Source organism: Plectropomus leopardus, chromosome 4 (genome assembly GCF_008729295.1).
Source record: "Plectropomus leopardus isolate mb chromosome 4, YSFRI_Pleo_2.0, whole genome shotgun sequence".
NCBI classification, from domain to species: Eukaryota; Metazoa; Chordata; class Actinopteri; order Perciformes; family Serranidae; genus Plectropomus; species Plectropomus leopardus.
The window spans coordinates 22,935,651-22,963,043 of record NC_056466.1 but is presented as its reverse complement, the minus strand read 5'-3'; the positions used below and the strand labels follow the sequence as shown (position 1 = coordinate 22,963,043).

Below are 27,393 nucleotides of genomic sequence, written 5' to 3'. Positions count from 1 at the left end.
TTTGGTCGCAAATTGGTTAAAATACGTTTGTGAGCGCTTCCTCTTTTCCCAGATAATCCATCCACCTGACAGGTGTGGTAAATTAAAAGAGCCATCTCTGTTGTTGTTTCTCTGAATTTGGCAGTACATCCTGCTGGCCTCACAACAGAAGAGCATATGTAACCAGACCAGCTCCGGACCTCCACCCTGACAGCTGATGCAACAATTGGTTTGCACAACTGAAGAAATGAAGAACCAAACTGGCACAAACGGGTCCAGCAGTCCTACTTTTATTTATTTTGACATGATTAAAATATAGGCACATTATCCAGAATATGCACAGCTGCATGTAAATGGTAATATTAATGGATTATTCATTTTTTAGTAACCATGCAAACAGCTTCATAGCAATATTGTCTTTTGGAATAAAGGTAACAAACAAAATATTTTCTGCATGTAAAAGTTGTCATTGTTGAACTTTATGCATCACATGAGTTCAACATTACTAAACTTTATTAAACTTTTACTTCTAATTGAACCTACCATAACGTATTATGAAGTAATATAAATAGCAGTGAACACTCTTTGTTTAACACAGACATTGAGATTAAGACCATTACAATTGAAAGTTTAACACAATAAAGCAAAAATAAAAACACTTTGAAAAAAAGATTTAATCCTTAAGTTTCACTTCTGCTGAAATCTAAAGAATGCAAACTGCAGGACTATCTTGTCAATGCCCTCACAAAGTTGACAGTTGTGTGCAGCTGTAATTAAGTCACATTTATGTTACAGTGAGTTATTCTTTAGCTAGACTGCTGCTCTGATCATACAGGATCCTGAAGGTGCATGTTGCCTCAGACAAAGCCTTCTGATGATTATGTTACAATGTAGTGATTTACTTTAGAAACAGCCATTAATTTCACAACCATCAGAAGATTATTTCCTCAAGTTTCACTTCTGCTGACATCCAAAGAATTGGTACTGCTGGACCATCTCCTCCATGCCCAAACAGGTAGGTCTGTGTTCATCAGTTTGACACTCTGCATCTGTGGGCCAGTACTCGATCCAAGTTCTCTCTCCAAGTACATACTGATACCTGAGGAAAGCAAAGTGTCAGATACATTGACTCTCCATGTGACTAGTTTTCTGAAACACTCGGCCACAAAAAAACCCCCAAAAAACATACAAAAAAACCTGTACTGTTAATTACTCTATCAAAACAAAAGTGACACAAAGCTCAGGAAAGATTTGCTTTTATAAAAGAAAGCAGTAAAATAGTACAAACGTTTAAATGCACACACATTCACATGTACACAAAGAAAACTTACGTTTGATCTTGGTCATCTCTGTGAATATCTTTGGATGTGCCCATGATAAGGTAGGTTTTACCCTCTGCCAAGTCTAAAGACTCCCTGCAGTGTGGATAACTGAGGAATGTCCGCAGTTTATCCAAAGGACCCACATCATAACTTCCTGTAATTCAAAAAAAAGGAAACAGAGAAAAGGTGAGGAATAAATAAATAATAATAGCTGACGCAGAAGGATAAATTTAATGTTTGATTACACATTTTATTAGTGATATCTTGCTTAAAGGAATAGCTGGACATAATTTCCTTTCTTGCTGAGAGTTATACTGACACCACTATTGATTCCATTCTCCTGACTGTATGGTAGTCCAAATATGCAGCCAAAAGGTGGCTAATTTAGCTTTGCATAACATATGTAAACAGTTACTCTGGCTCTGTCCAGATGTAACAAAATCAATCCAACAATACTGCTAATTTTTGTTTGTTTTATGCAAACATGTAAAAATAAGTGTAAAATAACTATTTGCCACTTTATGGTGGTCTGGGCTATTTCTTGGTCATGACCAATAACTAACTGGAGTATCTGCTGGTTTCCTGGCAATGCAAGATAAATTAAAGCTGCAAGCAATTATGAAGGGGTCCTTGTACTGTCTTGCAAACCAGCATACCAGCAGAACGACAGTCAATGCAGCCCTCCATGTTGTTTGAACACTGCATTCAAGTAGATATCATTAGGGCAGGACACTCACAAAGCATGTGAAATTTGCTGCAGATGGACAATGTACGCTCAAGTTACAACAGTTTCTGCTTTTATAGCATAATGTGCAAAATGGCTGCCATACCATGGCAACATCGTTAAAAAAAAAATCGATATTTTAACAGCTTTTCATCAATTGTACAAACAGAAATTAGTGGAGCGATGTGGATATTAAATTTTGTAAATATCTGAGCAACTTTGTCCGAAGCAAGGTCATCCATATGGGCTGGAGAACCCACAAAACCCATATGAAACTAAGTGCTTTACAGTTCACAGGTTTCTATGTTTGCACCAAGTTTTCGAGAATCGAGTTCAAGAAAGTTTTTGATTATACAATGGGAATCAAAAAATGCTTCAAAGGATTGAAAAAATTAAGAGGTGATCCAGAGCTAAGATGCCAAACCCGAGACTTATTGCTGGATAAAAAAGAAATAATTACTAGATTGAACATGGGTGCAAAGCTTTGTTAGTTTTTTCTACATCTTAAAGTCCTCAAACATGATTGTAAAATGACAATTGGCAACAAATCCATAATTTCCCCCGAAAAGTTCTTAAACATGAGAGCAAAGAGTCCATTAAATGTTGTGAACATCAACAGAGCTTTATCCTTGGTGTGTATTTATGGGGGCTTAGGAGCCTGCTGGCCATATCTGAGTCCAGTCACTGCAGAACTTTGCATTTTGGCCAGTTATGACCTGTGTGCCAAGTTTTCGAGCATTGCAAGCCCTTCAAAAATGTAACTGCGCAGCAATCATTTTTCTGTCTGACTAGAAATACCACTGAGACTCGATGTGCCCGTAAAATTTCAGAAAGAGACAAACAAATTGTCATGCCACTTTCTCCTGTAAGACATCTTGAAGGCTGTACATTTAAGGCAGTTCAAAGATAAATACCCACCTTCTTTGACAACTTCCAGTATCCGCACTGTGTAAATGTCAGTGGACAAACTGTCTGTAAATTTTTCCAGTCTTACTTTGTACACTGTGGAAAGACAAATTGCAGATTGATCCCACTCTTATTTATTCTCTCAGTCTCATACTCACACAAACAAACATGCATTTTTACGGATTAAAGTGCTATATAAATGCAATCCATTTATGCTCTCTTACCAAAATCAATTTTGGTGGTTGGTGTACTCTCACAAGTCTTAGTTGTTCGCTGATCATTGGTGACCTCTTCCTTTTTCTGCATACTGCAGTTCTCTGGGAATGCACAATAAGCACAATATAAATATACAAATAATTAAACAAGAACATGTTGATGTGTGTTAATGAGTTGATAGATGAATGCAGCCATATCTATGTCACAAAATTTGTCAGTGAGTTGTTCTTTAGCCGCACTAATTTTCCGATTATACAAGATCCTTTAGGTGCGTCCTGATGAATATGTAAATCTGGAAATTTACTGTAAACCAAATTTCACAACCATCTCCTCGACCAGATCTGAAGGTACAAGAATAAATTTCTGCATCTTACAGACAGTGCAGATGATAAGCCCCAGACATCTGATCAATGCTTTACCTCTACAAAGCATGTCAGTGTTGTGTTTATGTGTTTGTTTGAGAATTTTAGATATAACAAATTAGAGTTAAGAGTAGATATACAAGGTAAGTCATCATCCTGTTTACCTTCAGCACATGTGCATTCATCATTTCTACAAAGCCGCATTAGCTGTCCAGCGTTTCTCTCCGGGTGGTAAAATTTCACACAATGTTTTTCTGCAACATGAAAAAAAATATTTGTGGTAATTGTAGTGCATTAGAAAATGAACATTAAAGAATCTGAAAATGTAAATCTGTCTGCTTATCCACATCGTTATCTATTCTGACATCTATCGACAGTGAAATTCATGAAGGCATCATATGATTCTGAGTGTCTCTGAGACTCACGGTCATAGTACTCATAGACAGACACAGCAGCTGGTTGTAAGACTCCCACTTTTAGTTTCTGATGGATCCTAAAACTGATCTCCTCCATTCGTCTGTGAGAAACCTGTGGACAAATGTAAGATAGAGATAAATAAACAGAGAGCAATGCAGTGAGAGAAAGTATAGAGATAGGAAACAGTGATGTCATACCTTGTCCAGGTAGATGATGAGTGAGCCTCTTTCTGACAGGACTTTGTTCATCTCATATTTTGCAATAGTGCGGGCACGGCCTTTGGCCAACTACACACAAACACACACACATTCTCAGCAAACTTTCCAAAACATAAAACACTAACTTATGAACTATACAGTATGCTTATCTATAAGTTCTTACCAAGTTCAGGTCATTTGTGTTAGCAGTGAAGCCAGTTAGCAACCCAATATCCAAGATTGACATGGATGCATCATGGTCCTTGTCCTTATACCTGCACACAGAATGGACAGAACAATACAAAAAATAATAAAAAGGGTAATGAGGGTCCTATAGCTGGTTTGAAAATGTTTTGTATGATTGCACTTACAAAACATCTATTCTCAGCTTGTATGTGTTCTCGTCCTCATCCATTTTCTCTGCAGGATCAAAATATTTGGAAAGAGTTTGATTTTTGTCTTTATCTCATAAAAGAAAGTTACTTGCCAGTAAGATGGACAATCAGCAGGATAAACAGGTAAAAAAATATAGACAAAAGCAAGCAGACAAACAGGTTAATGTTACAAAAAACAAAGACAAATTACCTGGGAGGAGCTGCACTGACAGGTTAAATTTCTGACAGTCACTTTTTTTCTCTTTGGGAAGAGCATAATACAGCGACACCATCTGTAACATAGACAAAACTGCATCTCAGTTTGTATAGACCAATACAGATCTGTTTAAATACATTGGAAACTGCTATTACCATCAACTCGATATTTGTATTATTTATTACATGTCTCTAAAGTAATAAAACTGTCAGCTTAGCTGTTTACTGAATTTTACTGACTTAAAAAGCCACGAAGAAGTGAATGAAATGGTCACCTTTAATACACAACTAACGATAACATCATAATAACATTACATTGTACATTACTTACTTTCACAGTTGCTTCTCCTGTGCCAGTGGCAGTTACTTTCACATCTTCATTTATATTATTGATCTGAGGTAATTTAATGTGTTGAAAAACATCACACACACACACACACACATACACACACACACACACACACACACACACACACACAGAGAGAGAGAGAGAGAGAGAGAGAGAGAGAGAGAGAGAGAGAGAGATTAACAGAAGAAATACTCAGAAAACTTCTGGAATAATGATAATAAGCCACTGTGTGTTTGTGTGTGTCATCTCACTTTAGATGTTCTGGTAGCGTACTGGTTGTCCCTATTAAACTTGTACTTGGTAGGACTTGACCTGCCTGGCATCAAAATGTCCACGTCCAGATCATACTCTGGTTCTTTAGCATTGGCCCAGTACTCTGCGACGGCCTGGTACACTATTATAGTGGCCTTGAGAAAAAGAGTGAGGCAGAGAAAATAAGACTTAGAAAAAACAGCAATGGTTAAAAGCCAACATATGATGAAGATATCAAGATGGAGAGAGGGGTCTGTGTTACCTGAGTTGATCCATAGCCGCCGTAGGACTTCTGCTGTTGGTTGAACCATCTGACAACTAGTCCGGCATCTTCAAAGGCCTTTAACAACAGGAGGCAGGTCAATTTTTTCTGTGGTTAAATTTATTCTGACATAATCAAACAGTAAATACTTGAAACTTGCAAGGTAAGAGCAATCAATGATAATTAACATCATGTCTGTTTTGTCAAATCTGTAATATTCTGTGATAATGCAGCGCAGGATGTTTAAACCTCCAGAAGCCACGAACAGCAGTCCTCCCAGTTATGCCTCCGTGCCAGCGATACAACTTGACTAGTGCGCAGAGGCATACGACCGCATGGCAGTAATTCTATTACCTCGAGATCACAAGTTAATTATTTCAGTTTTTGAGAAAACTAGCTTTGTCATCTCATGTTAACAAGATAATAAACCTGTAATCACGAGTCTCTTTACCTCCGGAAAAAAATGATTATGAGGACAGTTGTTCTCGGCTTCTGTAAAGACAGTTTCCCTGTTTTTATAACTAACAGTTTCCAGATCCATTATGCTTGATATGTGAGCCAAAAAACAAACATTTTGAATCAGTGGCATTGCAGAGAGACATTTCACTGGCTTTTGTTTCCAAGCTCTTTGTGCCCTTTTAGTAAGGTGACATGTATGAGGACTTTCTTGCATGTCTCCTGAAGCATTACATCTTTGCAAAACACACACAAGTGGGATAGTGGCTCACCTCAACCTTGACCAGAGCCAGAAGAGCGTAAGCTGTGGCCTCCAGTGAATAAATGTGTCCCTTAGATACTGGCCAGTGGGACAACTCTGAAGAAGACACATACACAAATATATTTTTGTTACTTTGCTCTACATGGAACAATCTCAAATGACTAATAATTCACCAGCCCTTTATCATAAAACATTTAATCATACGCTCAATTGTAATAATTTTATGCTCTTTTAACTAACTCTATTAACTAACTTTAACTATTTGTGCAAGGTCATTTGAACCTCAAAAGAGGGGATTAACATTAAGGCTTGTGCAGTTTAGAGCGTGACTGAGAAAGGACTTTTCAGGCTGATGAAGATATCGACATTTGAGAGATAAAAAAATGTATATATTTGGTTTTTAACACTTAACATAAACAAGCATATGTAATGAACATCCCTGGATCAAGTGATTAAAAAAAATGTTAGCATTATACAGTATGTCCTGTATGCATATATATGTTAAACATAAAATTTGTAATGAGTTAAAATCATCTAACCATCAACCAAACTGCTGTGTTGGTCAAGCTCTAATAAATGTATGATTAATAATTAATCATTGATTAATGATTAATAATTTGTAAATGTGTAATTTTTTTGTGCAATCGGTTTCTGACAATGAGCTTAAGAATATTGCTGTGTGACACCTGGGGATATGAACTTAAAGAGGATCTCGCGATTCATTTTGTTTTCATTGGCCAGGGCGTATGATGTCATGGCAACAGCATATGAGTAGGTGAGATGGGGCAGACGCCTCTCCAGGTAAGCCACTGCATTGTCTATACTGCTATGCAGACTCTGTACAGAGAGAAAAGACAAAGGAAGTAGAGAGAATAAGGGAAGAAAAGTCCGATAACAGTAATCCATTTATTTTAATTATCAGCATCCGTTCATGAATGTTGTTGTGACATTCGATCCAGGGACAATAGTTACAATCTCTCTTACTCTCTTTTGTGTCTGAGCTATTGAGCTGTTCACATTAGTTACTATTTGGGTGTGGGGTAATGATGTTACTCTCAAAACAAACAACTCGACCCAATATCAACAAGTCGAGCAGTCTTTTTTTTCTGTGCAGTGTACTTCTGGGGATGTTTTGGGTTGGAGTGAGTGCTCTTGACTTTCATGCTACTCTTTGCATATGGAGACATGCAGGAAGCTCCACAGAGAAGACAGAAACCGCACCACAATGTGAATGAGTGATGAATTTGGGCGTCTCAGTCTCTGGCTTCAGTTGATATCTAGTGTCTGCAAAAAATGTTATTGCACATTTCCGATCCTTCGGGTCAGCTGTTAGCTTGTTTACTTTATGACTGAATGCTGCAGTCACACTGAACGTCCAGCTGAGCCTGTTCAGACTTTAAAACTTCATATGGAAAACAAAACAAAATCACCAAATATTTGTATTGAACGGCCAAATCTAGTTAAACTGACATCATTTTGAGTCAGGTACAGCCCTCCATGTAATGCATCTGTGGTGTAAAAATGGGATGTCTTTGTCAATCTGCTACAATATTTAAAAGCAGAGATGCAGTCCATAGAGGAGTGGAATGTTTTTATGACACAACTTTTATTTAGCAGAAAATAAAAAGTGGCAGCAGTGAAACCACTTATACTCTGACTCACTGTGTCAACATTGGATTTAATGCTTCCATACGAATGCAATACCAGTTGTCACCCAGCAAATGTCTTGACTTGTGTCTACCTCTGTCTGAAATGAAGAACCCATTTACCTGCCCCTCTTACTGGTGTAATCTATGTGAGTATGGACAGTGTGACAGCACTAGCAACAGTTACTAAGGGAGGAGTGGGGTGTAATGATCAGTTACTTCATCGTGGTTCAGTGCGGTAAGTTTTGCTCCAATCATCACCAGTGTGTGGAATCAGTAAATGAAGAGATAAATGTGGTTGAGGAAAAAGAGAAAACAATGCATGCAGGTATAGGCCTACTCACAATAACAGCATCCTGACATAGTGAGCGTGACTCCTGCATGGCAATGAGGCAGAAGGCTGTCATGGAGGCATCTGAATCTGCGCCTCCCACATCACCCTGCACATGCACACAAACAAATGTTATTTTTTACATAATATAGCTCATGAATTGCTTTCATCTTGATTTTGCAATTTTTCTAACACAAGGATGAAAAATTGAGGTAATTAAAATCACGCACACGCAATGCATTACTGTACACATATCCAACTTCTATAAATGAGCCGTCAGGTTGCTGCGTGTTGAGAATCAGAAACTTGATGGCATCACAGATGTGTTGCCGTTGCACCGGAACCAGACTGCTGGCCATGGCAAACACCTTGGCAACATAAGCTGTCAGCCTTGGAGAGGAGAGGAGAAGAGAGGCTGTTTGTTTAGTTTCATGTATTTGTGAAATACACCCTACATACAGTCCTCAGTCAGAATATAAGTAAACAGAGGATGCGCAAACATTACATATGACGTCATGGATGTTTGGAGTTCCTCACCAGGTGCTACTTTTTGCACTAGTAAACACAGCAAAAGACCCATCCGTTTTACGATAGACAAGCTCCCTCTGGTAACCTTGACACAAACAAAAACACACAACCTTTTAACTAATTGCCATTTCACTCAATTGAATCTGATCAGTTAGAAGCCAGTTGGAGGAGTCCTTTTCTGTGATTATTGCAACTTTCAAATTATTCTGCTGCATAGATTTTCGTTTGTGAAAGACAATCCTCGCTAAGACCTCTGTAGTCTTTGACTTTACGTGTTACAAATAGAAAATTAATTGTCTGCGTGCCATGTTTGTATCTGTGAGACAGGGGTGGCATGCATCACCTTCTATTCTACTACACCGTCTTTTTTTGATACCACTTCTGTCACGTCAGGAACGTTCAAATCTCACACAGAGGGGCATGAAGATTTCCAGTATCAGCGCTGATAAATACATGTGTGAACCTACCTGTCTTGATGTGTTCAAGGGCTTCATCACGTTTCTGAAAGCCCACAGTTTCCCACTGGTTGGTTTTATCCAAATATGTGGTTGCAATGACTGGCAGAGTTGTGGCGGCAATGTTTTGCTCTCCACAGCCCCAGGGCTTTACGATCAAACTCCCCATAGAGTTCCCACTAATGGCGTTCTCAACCAGCGCAGAAACTTGTTCTCTTCCTGCATGTACACACACACACACACACACACATACACAGAAAAACCAAAATGTCACAAATCAACAGAATGAAACAACTAAAACTTAGAGTTACTGCCCATGGTTGTATGCTTTCGCAAATCAATCAGGTTGCAGTTACAGTTTAAATCCATGTTTGTCCAGACTTATATGCAGCCCAGTTTCAAAATGAACACCGCACATTAGGGTCACCAATTCAGCACCTGACCAAATGTCTTCCCGTCTGTCCCTATGTTATAATGTTAAAAATGTGTTTAGCATGATGTCACAGTAAAGTTGACCTTTGACCTTTTGGACACAAAATGTCATCACTTCATCATTTTATTCTATTTGACGTTTGTGTAAAAATTTAGTCATGATTAGCAAATTAATTTTTGAGTTATGGCCAAGAATATGTTTTATGAGGTCACAGCAACTTTTGACTACAAAATTCATATAAGTTAATTGTTGAGGCTAAATGGATGTTTGCACCAAATATGTCTTCTTAAGGTGTTCTCGAGATATCTTGTTCAGGAGAATAGGACGGATGGCCACAGCTGTTGCCAGTGCAAAGGCATAAATTCAGGCAAAGGCGTAGCCACTGAGGTGGTCCTTTTTCCAAATGAACAATATCAAATTACACCTGTGCAGAGTTCATTCAGCAGGCACTGTATTACATCACGTAACCAAAATATCTCTCACCTGTCACAGAGATCTGTGTGCTTGTTGGTGTGTTTGGAGCCAGATCTTTCCTAGGAATTCTACTGTTGAGAATTTCTTCCTGCTTACCACCTAAAGGGAGAAACAGTGGGCAAGTTCAAGGATCATTTAACAAGTGATGAAAACACATTACTAAATCACTACGTTATGATGCTGTTTCAGGGGTTTACTTACCCACACCTTTTTTAGTGGGGTCTAGAGTTACAATCTGAGGATCTTTAACCAGTACACCTACAGGCTGGAAAAACAACAGGTGGGACAAGAAATCAAAATTTATTTTTTGAATAATCTTTTACCAGCTGGTTTTTAACAGAATATGATATGGCTTGAATCTGATTAAAATATATTATCGTTCTTATTTTGTTTCTCTTTCTTATTCACTGTTAATTTTGGAAAGGCTGATAGTAAAACATTAACATCAAAGTTAAGTGCCAAAAGATGTTTCACCATACTGACTTTAACACAGGAGGTTGCTGTTTGTTCAGTCAATGACTTTCTCAACACATGACAACAATAATGTAACAACATTAAACACGTGGATATTACTGTCATGGTTATAATGATAACCATAACAAAAAAAGCTACTTTAATCTCAGTTAAGTAACTGTTTTAACCCAAACTGTGTTTCCCCAAACCTTCACAAATTTTTCGACTGTGATTTGTAAGGATGGACAGTCCAGACCAAAGATGTCAGTGGCTTCATGAACAAGCCTGTACTTGATCACTTAATTTGTGATTTTAATTTATTTAAGGGATAATGTACATTAATCCAGATTTGAATTTATGTAATGCATATGAGCATATATAGCTGGGGAGCTACATTTGATCAGTAATTGATAATTTGGAGGACTTATTGAATATGGCTTAATTTCACACCCAAGTAGGTGACTGCAAATAACATCTCAGCTGAACATCTCTTCAAATTGGCAGCAACTGCTTATGCATACAGACTTAAAGTAAAATGTCAAGTTTACACTTTTTATAGAAGCTTGAGCATACAAAGTAACAGTTCAAATAAGGTAATAAAAATCACACACACACACACACACACACACACACACACAGTCTTTTTCTCTTACCACCACCCGCAGCATTTTCATAATTCCATCGTTGAGTGACGAATCTTTAACAGCTGCTTTGACCTCAATGGGGTACTCTCCATGTTTCATGGGAATAATGATGAAGGGTACAGATCGTTGAGTTTGGGGTCCGATGTTCACTTCCTGACGATACTTTCCACGTTTAGAGGCTGAACTGCACACGTGCTCCTTCTCGATCAGATCCACACGTACCTTAAACACAGGACAAAGATAAAGAAAGAGACTGAGGTATGTGTCGTTTATCAAAGATCATCAGGCCATCTAACCAAGGGTGTAGATTTTGTCTCAGGGGGGTTGGGGGGGCTTCCTCAGGAAATATTGAACATCAAAAACTTAATTTCCTGCATTCTGGTGAATTTTTACACACTAATTTGTACCTTTCCTCCATCAATTTAAGGTGGGAATGTCTTTAGCATGTAATTTAATTTAAGATCACCTAACAATGATGCATCCCAACTTGAAAGGAAGAAATGTAATGCTCTGCATTGTTTCCTTCAGGAAAATGGAAAGGTGCACTGCAAATGTTGCAGTAAGGCTGCCCTAGTTCTTGATCCGAGAGAGCAGCTGTTAACACTTATCAAAGACTGGAGAAAGGATTTCATTCATTTTCTTTTTTTTACCACACACTGCATGTCAATCCAAAATGTATTGTTTCTATCCCCCTTTTTATATACATTTGAAAAAGCTGCCGCAGAATATATTTGCATCAGATTTATACCCCAAAAGATGTCTGTTTGCTTCTACTGTTTGTTTCCTGTTTCTCTTACCACCACCCGCAGCATTTTCATAATTCCATCGTTGAGTGACGAATCTTTAACAGCTGCTTTGACCTCAACGGGGTACTCTCCATGTTTCATGGGAATAATGACGAAGGGTACAGATCATCCCCCTTTGATTGTATTGTCTGATTGGTTCTGGCATGAAACACCAGGGCAGAGTAAAGCAGGCTTACAGTGACAGGATCTGGGCTGTAGTTGTGGAGGATTGCCTTAACTTCCAGCTGCTCTCCACGGACAGCAGAGTACGGCACCCTGAGATCAATGAAGAACTCCTTCCGGACAATTACTTCTAATGGCTCACCAACACAGATTCCTTTAAGGGGAGAGGGATAATAACAACACAAGTGATGAAATAGAAACGGATGGAAAGGTTTAAGGAATGGGAGAAGTTTTAACATAAGAGAGATGTTAGTCACTGAATCCTCACCGTTCGTTCTTGACAGACTAATGCCAGTAAACTGCCAGGTTGTGATTGAGTCTTGCAAAGGAACGTTTTTCGTCAATGACGTGGTTCCACTGAAACAAAGAAAGTGTTATTGCTCTGAGAGGTAAATGGTAGCTTTACACCCTAAGAATGTCATTTATGTAGTTGTCATAATGTATTTTCTGTATGTATATACAGTTGACTCACCAGTTAGGTTTTTCTGCAGGACAAGCAGGCAGTGTGATATCTGACCAAAGCCAACTTTCAGGGAACTTGGTGCGAGACACGATTTCATTGCTGTCCATGTAACTGCTTTCATCCTCCTCACCTAAAGTACAATTCAAAATGTTACTTTTCATTTGGAGGCAGTGGTTGTTTTATAAATACCAGCATGACTTTCAATGATTACTCAGGGCTTCAACCCCTCCTTCGTCCCCGTCTCTTACTGCGGGCCAGCAGGAGGCTATCCTCCTTCCTTTCAGCTCGCTGGCTTTCCATCTCCTTGCAGCAGTGCAGGAAAGCCTCGACACAGGTTGCGTCTTCATCAATGTACTCTGCACGTATGTCACAGGTGTATGAGAGGCGGGTTTCCCTCATGCCATCCAAACAACAATCACGTTGCAGTTGGTCTTTATACTGACTCACTGGAAAGACAGAAGGCACAGTTTGGAGTATGTAGTACTCTATGGGGAATGCTTGATCTGAATGAGGACAAATAATGGGAAAGGGTAGTTGGAAAAAAACACTGAGATAAAATTGCTGCCCCCCTTGTGGGTACCCACAAACATGCCCCAAACTTGAGAACTCTTTTCCGAACAAATGGTTTGTTTCTTACAATGAATGTATTCAGAATGTATACAGTTTTAACTGTACTGGTAGTTGTTTATATACATCAGAAGATTAGCAATATCAATTGTAAAATTTTAAAAAAATAATAATAATATCAATATACAAACCTATACAAGTTTTCAAACCTATACACTTTCAATGGCATAAGCAATAAAGCAATAGCATAAGTTATGGCTTTTAGTTTTGGTGTGCCGCCACAAGGTTTTCAGTGGTCCCTTCTGACCACTCCTACAAAAAAGGACAGTATAAAGGAACAGATTGACATATGAAATAAATAGTGTAAAGTAAGTCAAGTTAAATGAGTTTCAGCTTTCTTTTATCAATTTACCAATACACAGCATGTCAAAGAAAAATGTTATGAAAGTCATCAAAATATGTCCAACCACAAACACTGTGGAGATCCTAAACTGAGTGACAGATGATGACTGAATATGTGGTTACTGGGCAGTTTAGAGCTGTGGTTCTTACATAAACTGGTTGTGACTTCCATTATAGTAGTGGACCGTTTTCTCCTGCTGGGGGACGGACACTTCAATTCTGGAAACACAACATAGATAAGATTGTTAACATATTCCAACAACATTGAACCTAGACTTGAATATTGCATGGTGTCATTGGCTGTGATACTCTGAAAATCAAAAACCTTCATTTCAGAAACAGTGTTTTCAAAAAACATCTGCATGGCATAATGTAATTTGGGTGAAAAAAGCTCTTTTAATTTGCAGTTTTTTCTGTTATTCACAATATGCTTGCACCAAAAAAAAAAGCACTCCATGATGGGGATGAATAAGAAAACTTTATGTTACTTTTGTAACCCCAGTTTTCTAAGAAGCATGAGTGAAATGTCTCACAATGGGATAGGCACCCTCACCCATCATGATGACGTGAGCTCTGCATTCTGTTTCCCTAACTATATCAGTCTGGACTCTCTGCCGCCCCAAACACTTTCCAGAATTTACAATCCATCCAGGCCAATCACCGTTGCTCCATAGTTGACAATGTAAGCAGCCAATCAGGGACTGCATTGTAGTCGATGACATGACATGCATGCATGCAAAACAGTAATGGCAGCTCCCGCAGCAACAAGCACTTATTGTTAAATTAGTAGAGTAGACACAGTGATAAGTGCAGGTGATTAAGAAGACAGCTTGAGCGTGTTCCAGACGTAGACATTTGAAGCAGTACTTGTGTATGTCCTTGACTGAGATTTTGTCTAAACTCCCAAATCACCTGGCTCCATGGTAGAAAGCCATTTGGAAGCTGTATCAATTTAGCTGCTTTACTAATGGAAAAAGAAAAAATAACACGTCTGATTCTCATGGCTGTAAGCAATGTGGTGAATACAGACTTCAGTGCAGTTAGCTAGCTTGGGGTAGCCAAGATAATATGCTAGCTAGCCTCTAGAAGCAGAGATATTCCACTGTTTGGGGACAGGAGAGGAGAGAAACCTATAGTGCAGGCAGTTAGATTTGTATCCAAAGAAAAAAAAGCATGCAATTTTGTCATACATGTACAATGACAACAAATATAGTCTATTCTATTCTATAACTAGTGTCATGTGTGAATATGTGAAGGGGGCGTATCCCATGGTGAGACAACAAAATGGATATTAGAGAATCCCAAACCTCTACACCCACTTCTTCTAGTTAGTGATGTTTCACTGATGCAATTTCTAAGCCTAACGAGGGGTTCAGGGTAGGAAAAAGAAAGTAGTAGAAAGTAGTGTCACCTTGTCTGTAGGGAGTCCCAGAAGCCGTGCTGGACTCAAACAACAGCCCAGCATCATAAAATACACTCATACCATCCTTCCCTCCACCAGGTGTGCAGCCTGTGTCATACTTCTCTACAGTGTCCCACACCTGAGCAAGGTGGAAGTCATTTAAACAGACAAATACAAACAAACAATACGTAAGGTTACGCTACACAAGTTAAAAAGATGCATCTATAGATTCACATGACAGTTCTGATATGGCATGAGTCATATTTACTTATGTAATGTGTTTACAACAGTGCAAATTCATACCAAATATTTTTGAAGTCAAAAGCTAACAAACTTGAAAGTTAATATGTGCCAGTTGTACATAAAACATTTTATATTAAAACCCTTTCAATTAAAAAAAAAAGAGAAACAAAGTTGAAAAAAGTGAAATAAAAAAATTACCTTTTTCTGGGTGAGACGGTGCTTGTTATTCAGGACATAGACGCCTTTGTCAACAGCCACCAGTCCCACTATGGACCCTGGGTCTCCAGTGACCTTAAGACCAAACATCTTGCGAGGCTCAAAGGATGGAACGGGTCTTGATGATTCCAGCTTAAGCTAAATGTGAAAGTAAGGTCAATGAAAGAGACATGCGGTTTTGTATTTAGCAGTTACATACATAGCCTAAATAAAAGGACACTCCAAGAGAGGAGTCCTCTGCCAAGGTCAACAGTCTTCTCAAAACCTTAAGCCTCTACTGTATATGTCCAGATATATTCCAAAAACAATAACAATTATGTCAAATGAATGCATCTTTCTCAAGCAACTACATGTGTAGGCTACTGCAGATGATTACTGATACTTGTGGATGTGGATTGTGATATGGATTCATCATATATCAATAGCTGAATGTGTTTTTTACAGCATGTGCATAGTGGCATTTGTTATAAGGTGCAGTCCTTAAGATTTATAAACTGCTGATTGCAGTTTGCTTGCTTAAACTTCCCCCAGAGAATACAAGAATTGCTTCAAAGCTCACTGTTCCGAAAAATATGCAACTAACTAACAATTTGCTTGTCTTATTTGGCCCTTAATTAGTTTAACTTTGCCACATTAGTGTTTTGTGTCTCACCGAGCCCATGCAGGAGTCCTTGACATCCACCCAAACAGAGTCTGATACCACTTCATTGGCATCTGTATGATAGTAGGCTATGACGCGGAAAGATGGCAGCATTTCTTTGGTAACAGTGACAGTCAGGGAAATCAGTACCTGACCTCTTGTCTTAAAACGGCCATTTTTCACCAGCTGACCTCTGCTCAGGATCTAGGGACACAGATTTCAGTTCTCATCACACGTGAGTATATACTACATAGGTCATAGGAAGCAACAAAAGAGTTATGTGCACACATGGTGTTAAACATTTCTCACCAGGTATGTGATGTCATGATTTTCCCGCTTGCTGAGGACGAGGTTGATTTTCAGGTTTTCGTCTACTTCCAGCTCTGCTGTATCCACACCTGTAAATATGGCATGCTGCGATTAGTGCTTGACACTGAAATTCGTGTGTGTGGTAAATACTGGCCACTGCCACAATCAACATTATTATGGCAATTATGGCAAGCCCTTTTTACTTTTATTCAGTAACGGTGATAGCTATTGTAGAAATGTAGATTAATACAGAACATACTGAACAATTGCTTTTTGAATGGTTGGAATTCCAGGTCACACAGCAATAATGTAACTTCAGATATCTAGAACTGCAATTACCACACACAACTGTAGTTTGACTATGTATTAATGTGGTTGTGGAAAAATGTATTTTTACTGGTATCAGTTATATTTACTTCATCTACATCTACAATTCCTTTTATAATTAATCAGAATTAAATTTTAGATATAAAAATAGGAATTTTCATCTGTAAACAATGACGCAGATGTTTTGAATGACATATGTACACATCCAAAATGAATTTGGTAATCTAAATGTTGACCAACAATTTTGTGAAAATTTAATGATATGTCGCCTACAAATTTGCACGGTTTGTTAAAAAATATATGTGTGTATAAAAAAAAATGAATGGCATATCTATACATCAGTTTTGACTAGTCAAAATAAAAATTAAATATGTGAAAACATATTTGTAGCATGTTGAAAGCATTTTACAGATTTCTTGAATAAACATTTGACAATATCAAAATTACATTTTATTTATTCGTTATCTGTAATTGCTTGTCCTGGTACAAGCTCGCAGGAGCTGGAGCCTAGCCCAGCTAACATTGGGTGAGAGGGCCATCATGTCTAAAACCACATTTACAAATGCCATTTCGACCAATAAAACTTAAATTGTTACTAGTCAGCTCTATTGATTAAAAGATAAAAGGGCTTGCCATGCCATCGTCAACCTTATACCATCAGATTTCAGGACTGTCCCTACTTATGTGGATGTAGCTGTTGCTATTGGTGATATATGGGAGGGCTTCCATGGTGGCTGATGCTTGTCTTTCATTTAAAATATGAGGATCATTGGTCCTTGCCTAAAATCAAAGACAGACACTGGTGAGCATGCATTAACAGTTTGATAAATAATAAGTGAAAAGTCTCAAGCTCACTACAGTGTTTCATTTCAGTGCGATAAAATAACCATCCAGCAGACACAGAACAACATAAACATTCATTTAGAGTCATGTTTTTGGCCACCTGACTAATTTAAGTCTAATAATCACTCTTATTTTTCACTTTTCTAATAATCACTTTCATGTTTTTTTATTTACCAACTCCTGAGAAAGACAGGATCTTTATCTTGAAGATGCATGACTACAATATGTTCACCATTCACATATATTACAGTCTTAGTGAATAACAAAAAAGTTGATTCATGTAGATTTGCACAACCATTTACCAAACTGACTGTAATGTAAAAACAATAATAATAAAAAGACTTACAGAAATTTTCAATTTTGAGTTTCCTGCTTCTGTATTGATGGTAAGCCGTGCCATGCCATTGGGTGCAGTCAAGCCCTGCACCTGGCCTGGATCGACCACCACTGCTACACCTTGTGCCGGAGTGCCATCAGGATTCACAACCTCAACCTGTCATCAGAGACACGAAAAACAGAACAATCAGAAATAAAACCCCATCTGCCCTCTTCATAAAACATAACATTTAGGTTAAGATCATGTTGTTAAAGTTTCTCTGCAAACTGGACAAGCTGTATGTGAGTATCATGACTAACAATATATATAATGATCCACATGGTTGATGGGTGAATTCCTCCTTTTCTCTGCAATCTCACAATTCCTGATTGTAAAAATCTGCCTTTGCATCTTAAAGAAAGTCCATAATAGATTAAAACATTGCTCTAAATAATTAAAGTAACTGAGAGCATCGAATGTCATGTCACTTAGATTTTTGAGGCTATCCTGCCATTTGGGTTTTCAAAGTGTAACTGTATTTTAAGGCCCAGACACACCAAACCGACATCAGAAAACCAGTGGTGATGAAAACCCCCTTCTGTGTCGCCTCACGTCACCATGTCTTGGCCAAAAGTTGCACATTAACATACCAAACTGACAGCCAACCAGCAAAGAAACTTTCTGCATCTGAATGAAAGGAATAGCCCTCCATTAAAGCAGACAGTGGTTGTCTGTATTCATCATTCAGAAAGGGCAACCAGAAGAATTTCTTGGCTCTAGTTAGCCACTTAGCACATTAACAAGAGAATGCAATGTTGGAGGAACAAAGCATATTTACTGCGCAGCAGTGAACAACAGTACAAACCAACAGGAAGCATTTATATAAAAGAGCTCAATGGCTAAAAATAAATCGTATCTTTTGTAACAAGTTTGTTTTGAAGTCACTCCCTCTTGACCTTAGCCCTTCGTTTACATTTTTACTTCAGTCTCTCTTCTTTAGCAATGAGCTGAGCGGCCAAGTGATTTAATTCACAGCCACTGCCGCAGATTCAACATGCTGAGTCAGCAGAAAAATAGGCAATGAGGGTCAGTGAGCACCAACAGTTCACGACACAATACAGCAACAACTGCCGCAGATGCTCTCCAATGCCCCAACTTCGACTGACCTGGCTTAGTTGGTTATTCAGAGCCTTTCAGAGCCAAACTTTTGTTTTCAATTTATTGAAATACTTTACCACAGCATCAAAGGACATTCCTGGTTTGAAATATTTGGGTGTTTTCTTGAAGTGGATGGTGTAAGGTGACGTGACAATCTGGATACCTCTCAACTCTGCCTCCACCATTTCACCGCCTGTGAGTTGACACAGAAACATCTAACATCCGTTCACCGAACAATAATTTAAATACTGAATAAGTACAAAAACACAGACTCTCTCTTACCGCTCTCTGTCAGCACACTGACAGCTGCAAATATTGAACTCCCAACCAGCTGGAGGATATTTGGAAAGGTCTTTGTGATATGCTCTCTCTTCAGTTTGACCATTCCTACACCTTCCTTGATCTAATGTGAGACAATAAAGAAATGCATCTTGAAATACGTACACGGTGACACAGTCAAACCACTGCAGGTATATCACGAAAGTTGTAAATTTCAAGGTCAGTCTTGCTTTATTCTGAACATCTTTAATTATATCTGTGCGCAAGACACTAAAGATTTAACTGAAATAACTGCAGCTTTCAGAATTAACAGGAAATGCAAGAAATTTTTTCATGTTTTACAGTCTTGCAGATTTTGTAGCACTGGTAAAAGCTAGCTTCATAGCACATACATCATAAGGCAGAGTGACCAAACAACGGACCAACAGACCAATGGACTGACTGCCAGAAACACAGCAAAAGAAACTGCACTCACCTGCACTCTCTGAAGAGAACTTGGAAAGCTTTTCTTGTCACTGTCTTGGTAAACTCCAAACACCACGAAGGCTGTCCCATCCACCTCTTTACCAAAAAGATATCTAAATCCACAATAAAGAGGACATGTTTAAGAACACAATGATGTAAATAAGACAAATGGGTGATCAGAATGTCAACAACACAACACATGACGAAGGGTCTCAACACAACCTTTATTATCTTCTACAATCAAACCACAAAAAAAAAAAACTTCACATACGTTGCTTTGATGTTGATGGTGAGCTCTTGGCTGTCCACGTAGAAGAAGGAGCTTACGGGTGTCAGTTTAACCTCAAAACTGGGAAGCACTGAAAAATTCATATTGTTAATTCAATCAAAAGAATGCTGAAGGTTTATTTGAATCACAGTGCAGGTTATGAGGGACTCACCATATTCTTTGACCTCGAAGTCTGCAGAATAGCTCTGTTGTGGGTTGCTGGAGAACTTTGCCACCACTTTCCACAGACCAGGACTAAAAACACACACAGACATGGACGCAGACACACATGGACGGACACACACACACACATTACCGGAATTACACTTCAGACTGTATTATTTATATATTACATAAGCTGAGATAGTACAATAATAAGCTACTGCAAAGCACTTGATGTTTATACTGCCCTACAGTGGATCTACAGAAAAACTGAAGTTGAGGATAAAAAACAAACAGGTTTAAACTTTTCAGTTTGGACAGCAATATATACTGTAGAGTGGTTGAACCACCTTTAAGGTTTTCTAGGGCTGATTATTTTTGATTATTTGGATGATTTATCTCTGTTAAGTTATGGGTCGTGGCAGTTTGCCCATCCAGTCTACAAATAGATTTGTATGCAATCACGCCATGAAAAGGGAAAGTGGAGAGAGGAGGCAGACAACGTGCGTAACCCTCAGTCAAGACTTTCTCATCCCTGTTTATCAGTGAGTGAGTTGGAACATCACCATGGTTTTTAGTTTATCTTTGCCTCAGTACACCCAAAACTTTTTAAAAAAAAAAGAAAGAAAGAAAAAGAAGCCAATATATAAAGGACAGTGTGGACCCTTCATGTTGTATGAATCTCTACCATGATGTAAATCATTTTTGTTCAAATACTAAGCTGGCAATGTGGAAATTAATTATAGAAAAGACAAAAAAACAAAGATTTAAGGCAGTAATGTTTTGAATCAAATTTACCCATTTTCCAAATGTAATATCATTAATATCAAATGTAATCCATTAAAATTAAAATACTCACCTGACAATTTCAGAGAGTTGGTAATGTCCAGAGTGGATCCCTGATTTCAGAGAGACTGGATCAATTGGTAAAATGATGCTTTCAGGAGTCTAAAAATAAACAATAATGAGCAACCATTAACAGAGAGCTGACACAAATTTACTAAATCTGTGCTTTACTTACACCCTCTAATAATGTTTTCATTTGAATTTGTTTGTCTGTCAGAAGGATTATGAAAAAACTACTGGTCCAGTTTTCATTAAACTTGGTGGGAGGGTGTAGCATGGACTAAGAAAGAGCCCATTGAACTCTGGAGCAGATTGAATCACAGGTAGGATACTGAAGTTATTCTTCACTTTTGTTAAAAAGTAGGTAGGCCATTTGGCCTTGACTAACTGCCATACATCCTACAATCCAGTTTAACAGTGATAAAATGGCCAAATGTAGAAATAGGGTGTATCATAACCATGTGGTAACCTCAGACGCTGAAGAATTAAGCAAATGTGTAAATGCAAAGTTGCTCAATCTTCGTACGGAGAGAAGTTGGCATTTTGCACTCCTCTGGCATAATTCTAGTATTTTGAGAGATATGTACAGCGATACAGTATATAATGGTTGTACTTGCAGATTTTCTTCGTCATTGAAGAGTGTACTATTGGCTTTGGCAGAGATCATTCTCTCTTCTAGTTTATGTACGTCTTCATTGCTTGAGCCTGGTAAACGTCTAGATTTTTCAGATATTTCTAAAATTTCTCTTTCTTCCACTGAAGGTGGTTCAAGGTGCAACTAAACCACTAAAGGGAGACATGCATATATTTCTATAGTAAGGTGCAGGAAAAGGGGTCAATAGTGATAGACATGAAACCTAACAAAGCCACAGGGTTCGGCAGATTTTTTGTTTGTTTTTTTACTTCTTTGGAGGGAAATTATCTACTGTTAAGCAGTGGTATCACCTTATCGAGAGGCTTCATTCTCTAAATGACAACAAACTACATAATTGTAATTATAATCAATTCTGTTCTCACAAAAGAAAAGATACTATACCACAATGTCGATGGCAATAATATCACTTTGGGTTGTGCCATTCCTCTCTACAGGCTCCATACTGGGCGTCACTCCAAACATCCTGTAATAAACTGACAGGGAGGAGAAGAGGTTCATTTTGCTGCTGAACATCAAAGGAAGGTGTATCCATTTTAAGTAATGCCTCTGTTTTACTTTATCATGCAACATGTGTCTAAAGAGAGGATAATTGTACTATAATTGAATGTATAATCATTAAAGAAATATCACTTGTCAAAATGATAGAAATAAATGGCTTGATATATTTTTACAGTGATATCTTGCATAGAGAAATTCTCACAGATTTAGGTGTGTTCCTCAGCACTAATGTTGAACTGAACTCACCTATGCTGTTGGGGGTGTAGAGGGTCTTGTCAGTCTGGATGAAAATGTACCCAGACTGAAAAGACACCAAGACAACTTTCTCCAGTGTTCGGTCGGGGAACTGAGCTTGCAGGTACACATACTGCTTTATGTTGGGATCTTTACTGAAGACTCCGGCAGGGATCTGAAACCAGCACGAGGAGACAAAAACAGTGCATGAGGTGTACATCATTTGCATTTCTGGACTGTAGATCTTTTGTTTATGTTTATGATAAATGTAATGGCCACAGCCACACATGGTTGTCCCAACTGACACCCTTCAAAATCATTAGTTTGTTATCTAAACAGGTGATTTTGATTAACAGTCAACCACGTCTATGCTATTAACATCACAGTTGATTTGATATAGAATCTGTTTATTTGCTTTTAACCTTACATTGTGTGATAATGTGAACACATTTTAGCACTGTAGGGTCACACAGACAAACAGTTTGAGAACATGTATTTGTTTCTTTTTCTTTGAGTTACAATGGTTGTTTGACAAGGTCCCTTCCTGGTGGAGCAAAAGGCATGGCTGAGGGCTGAGCACTCTTTAATCCTGGAGTGCTGGTGTGCATCTTACTAACCCCTTGTGAAATATGGCATTTTCTGCAGGCATTTCTATCCCAGCTTTGTGAACTATTGGCAAGTTGGTTTGTGTACAACGTATCCATGACAATGCACAGAGCCAACCGTAAATAGACAAAAGGCTGTGTGTGTGAATAAATGCTTAATTCAGCAAATGGCCTAATTTGGAATATTCAAATAGAATAAACTGGGTGGGCGTTGGAAATAACAGGAGAATATTAGTGTGCATTTAACTGTAGCCACTTTGACAGGTCAATGCAGGAAATCATCCACTGTTCCACCAACAAAGAAAAAAATGAACAAGGGATTTCCAAGCAGAGATGGAGAAAATGGTGTCGGAGCAGGAATTGGAAGTGAGGAAAATAAAAAAAAGAAAAGAGTAACTCAAGTGAGTCAAGTCAGTCAAGCAGGAAGGGTGACAGAGTATATCTTGTTGGAATGATGGCTGCAACACAAAAAAACACATTTCAAGGATCTGTGGTTGGTAAATTTGTAGATTAGAGGATTACAGTTAGTGTAATGGGTGTGTTTAGAGACTATTACTGTGTGAACTGCTTGTCTGTGAGATCAGAGGTGAAAGGGAAGGGAGTGGTGACTGGAGTGCCATTGTAAATGTTTTGGGATATGCAGGTATATGGGACACACAAAGACTGACAAGATTTCAACAAGGAGAGAAGGAGGACAGTTATTTTGCGTGTTGTGTGTTTGATATTTTAAAGATAACTACCCAAATTGGGGTTCCATGAATATGTGTGTTACAGAGTGAGGCCTTATGAGAAAGCCCCTCGTCCATGTTTCAGCTGTCAGGAAGGAAAATTGTGTGGAAGAAGCCAAGGAGAAAGCAAAGTGTCTAAAATGTGAGTGAAGTCATCATGCTGGGTCAGTACAATGTCTGAAGAGGAAGAAAGAAGTGAAAATGAAAAAAAAATCTGAAAAGAAAAGGGATTACCATATGTGGAAGCTACAAAGAGGACGAAAAACGAAAACAAAAAAAAAAAGGATGAAGTGAGAGATGAAGTGGAGCAGATCAGGATATCTGTACTTTTTCACTGGCATGGATGTAAATTGTGCCGCTGAAATATAGAGGAATTCAGAAAGGATTAAGATAGTGCTGGATGCAGCCAGATGATTCCTGAAGATCATGGACACATCTGGAAAGGATATCGATAATACACTGAGGGAGGGATTCGCACCAGTTCATACGATCAGGTCTATAGAGCAGAGAGTGATGTGAATTAGATCACATTACCAGCGTCCTCGTCGCCTCACTGCTTGGTCTCAAACGACAGAGAATGAAATGAAGTATCAGTAACAGCATTTCATTTAGACCTACCGTGATTTGTCCCAGCGCCTGGAATTTATTAGTACTGGTAAGTGTTACAGATGTGGATGCCAGCCTTGTAGCTTTAGTTGGGTGGTTCCACACTATGATTTCAACCCTGATGTCTGCTCCAGTGTAGTCTTGGCACTCCACAAAGATTTTTTCTGATGTTCCTACTCGCAACAAGTTGGGGGCAGTCATCACCTGCCTGCAGAGCAGCAGCGAGAGAAAAGATATTAATGTAAATATTTCGAAGTCACTGTGCCAAATTCCACATGCTGTTTAGGATGTACTGACAAATACGTTCTTGTTTTATGCATTTAGGTAATATATAACACGCACAATAAATGAGGGTTGTCACTGCTATACACACGATTAACAGATTGATTGTTTCTGTGTGTTTGTGTAGCCGTGTCCTCCCTCCAGGCTGGAGCGGAGGACATTCGGCTCAGACTTTAGCTGTTTTGCGATATCTACAAAGGTGCTTGACATCCTCCTGGATACATCTTTTTCATAAGCTATACGTTCATATTATATGTATAGTTCTGACACATTGGTTGTCTATGTTGTAACTTTTTTATGTTGATCTATTTTGTACATTTAGCAGTTACTCTAAGAGGGATCCCTCCTCATTTGCTCTTCCTGCTCCCCATTGAAGGAGTTACTTATCTACTGTGATGGTCCAAGGACAGAGGGTGGTGTGTGCTGTACAGATTGTAAAGTGCTTATGGGAAATAGTCATTTGTTATATTGGGCTATAAAAGTAAATTTGGTTTGACTGTTTGTCAACAGTTTGTAGGAGTGGATGTCCTAAAGTCATTCTCAACCTTTAATGTGTGCAACCTTTTAAAATAAAGAAAAAAGTGCTTCTGACCTCTCATCACAGGTACAGGCCTCACTAAAAGCATGAGTGTGAGTTGTCTTTTTAAATTTAATTTCACTCTGATGGCTTTTATGTGCCTGAAGAAGGAGACATTTACAGAAGTTTACAAGAAACAAATATTCTGAACTGTAAGCACCATCAAGCCACGGGTTAAAAAACTCTGCCTTACAGCCTGCCTGTTTAATGTTTTATTTTTCTTAATTGCCAAAAACAAACAGAAAACATTTGCTTGGATGAGGATCATGATCTCCAGCATGGACTTCACACTCTACGTGGCTCTAGACTCCCGCTCCGTAATGCATCGTTGTGCAAACTGATTAAAATTCTGCAAACTTACTGGCGTCATACAAAAGACCACACTACAAAACTTTTAAAGCACAACTGCAAGCTAGACTGTAGCCTCTCATGTAAAACACAAGTTAAAGTAATACGTGTATCCATATACATTTGAAATTGGATGTAAATTCAAAGGGATGAGTGCATGAGGGTTCTGGGTTTGAACCTGCTGGCTGGCTTTGGCCCCTCTATGTAGAGTTTGCTTGTTCTCCATGTGTTTAGGAGATAGACAGTAACAGAAAATGGATGGATAGAGTCAAGGGCCCCTGGATATTGTTGTTGCTCACAGACTGAATATCAGGAAGCTGAACAAGCTAAATATACTGGATTTTTTTTTAGCAGTTTTCTGTGAATTGAGTCAAGCACTGGGGAATTGTGTGAATGTAAAGTAGGTCTACTTACATTGGAGCTCCATCAGCCAGAGAAGTCAGAGAGACAAAGGCCAGAGAGGCCACCAGCCACAGCAGAGTCCCACTCATATCTGACTCTGCTGTCGATATGCACAGTCGCTTTGCAGCACCCTCCTTTTATCCGCTCTCTCCACCCTCTTCCTGCACCTCCACTTCACCTCGCTCCTGTGGCACCTGACGTCCATGTCAGAGGATTTGGCATGGACGTCCAGAGCTCTCTACACAGTGAATGCAATCAAAACTTAGCAAATCAAATGAATGAGATTTTTAACTGATGCGCATAAGTTTTTATGCTAATCCATCCACTGTCATTGTCAAAACCACTTATTCTGTTGAGATTCAAGGGGGGCTGGAGCTGTCCCAACTGGGCGAGAGGCGGGGTGCACCCTGAACAGGTCACCAGGGATGACACACAGTAACAGACAACCATTCACAATCACACAGGCCAACTTAGAGTCACCAGTTAACCTAACCATTATGTTTTTGGACTGTGGGAGGAAACCTGAGTACCCAGAGAAAACCCCCGCTGACACGGTGATAACATGTAAACTCCACACAGGAGGACCTCAGCCGGGTGACGTGTTACAACCTAGAACCTTCTTGCCGAGAGGTGACAGCAGCCATGTTAATCCAACAGATCTCTTTTGTCCTTACATATGTACACATATGTAAACATAAATAGATTAACACATGACTTCCCAGCAGCAGTTTGTTATCTCCACTCTGAGGGAAAGGATAAACAGTAGAAAATCAATGAGGGCTTAGCACACAGTAGAATGAACAAATCATCTCAAAATAAAAGGGAAAGAAACAGCTACTCTGCATTTATGATGCTTTCATAAATTACAACAGGTTTTTTTTTCTCTTTCTCGGTTAAAAAATTTCAGTCCCTTGTAATTCTTATGAGTCTGCTGAATAAGTAAACTTTATATAATAAAAGATATTATACATGAACACACATCTAGTAGATGTTCAGCAATTTCTGGGATAAGTGAGTATGTGTCTCAGATGGCATAAAGGGGATACTACCACATCATCAGAGTAACAACTTCATGCACAGCAGACTATTGGGCTGTCAAGAGTCAACGTAAAAATCAAACTTACACACTCGAGAGGACCTTCTAAAAAAATGAAGCCCCTCTATGCAGCTCTTGGCTACAAAAAAATGACATTTTGTCTTTACGTTTTGCTTCCTTCTGGATTTTCTTTTTTAACTTCAAATAAGCCCCAATCTCACACAGAACAGCCACATTGTGTCTTTGTTCTGCAAGTCAGGAGTCCTGCTATTTGGACAAGACCAAAGTTT

At 38.7% G+C, this 27,393-nt stretch overlaps 1 protein-coding gene across 2 annotated transcripts; it reads right to left on the bottom strand.

Moving 5' to 3' along the window:
• Positions 1–253: 253 nt before the first annotated feature.
• On the bottom strand, positions 254–26,186 carry LOC121941801 (complement C3-like). 2 transcript variants are annotated; one of them, XM_042484677.1, is made up of 43 exons: positions 26,080–26,185; positions 24,471–24,666; positions 22,532–22,694; positions 22,169–22,260; positions 21,146–21,234; positions 20,297–20,379; positions 20,128–20,215; positions 19,867–19,969; positions 19,395–19,515; positions 19,190–19,305; positions 17,985–18,131; positions 17,476–17,575; positions 16,469–16,557; positions 16,172–16,363; positions 15,502–15,657; positions 15,070–15,199; positions 13,809–13,877; positions 12,938–13,135; positions 12,699–12,819; positions 12,495–12,583; positions 12,241–12,380; positions 11,268–11,480; positions 10,363–10,426; positions 10,171–10,260; positions 9,267–9,473; positions 8,809–8,884; positions 8,502–8,661; positions 8,285–8,380; positions 6,981–7,131; positions 6,305–6,390; positions 5,577–5,654; positions 5,314–5,469; positions 5,045–5,107; positions 4,709–4,790; positions 4,495–4,543; positions 4,308–4,398; positions 4,124–4,213; positions 3,935–4,037; positions 3,674–3,763; positions 3,156–3,248; positions 2,944–3,027; positions 1,311–1,455; positions 254–1,078 (listed from the first exon to the last, which is right to left on the bottom strand). In XM_042484677.1, the coding sequence occupies exons 1-43, from the start codon at positions 26,154–26,156 to the stop codon at positions 934–936; spliced, it is 4,971 nt and encodes a 1,656-aa protein (XP_042340611.1). In that variant the 5' UTR covers positions 26,157–26,185; the 3' UTR covers positions 254–933. The 2 variants fall into 2 exon arrangements, with proteins under 2 accessions (XP_042340611.1, XP_042340612.1); XM_042484678.1 differs by lacking the exons at positions 12,241–12,380; positions 12,495–12,583; positions 12,699–12,819; ... (2 more) ...; positions 15,070–15,199; positions 15,502–15,657 and having other exon boundaries at positions 16,286–16,363; positions 26,080–26,186.
• Between the last annotated feature and the right edge of the window lie 1,207 nt (positions 26,187–27,393).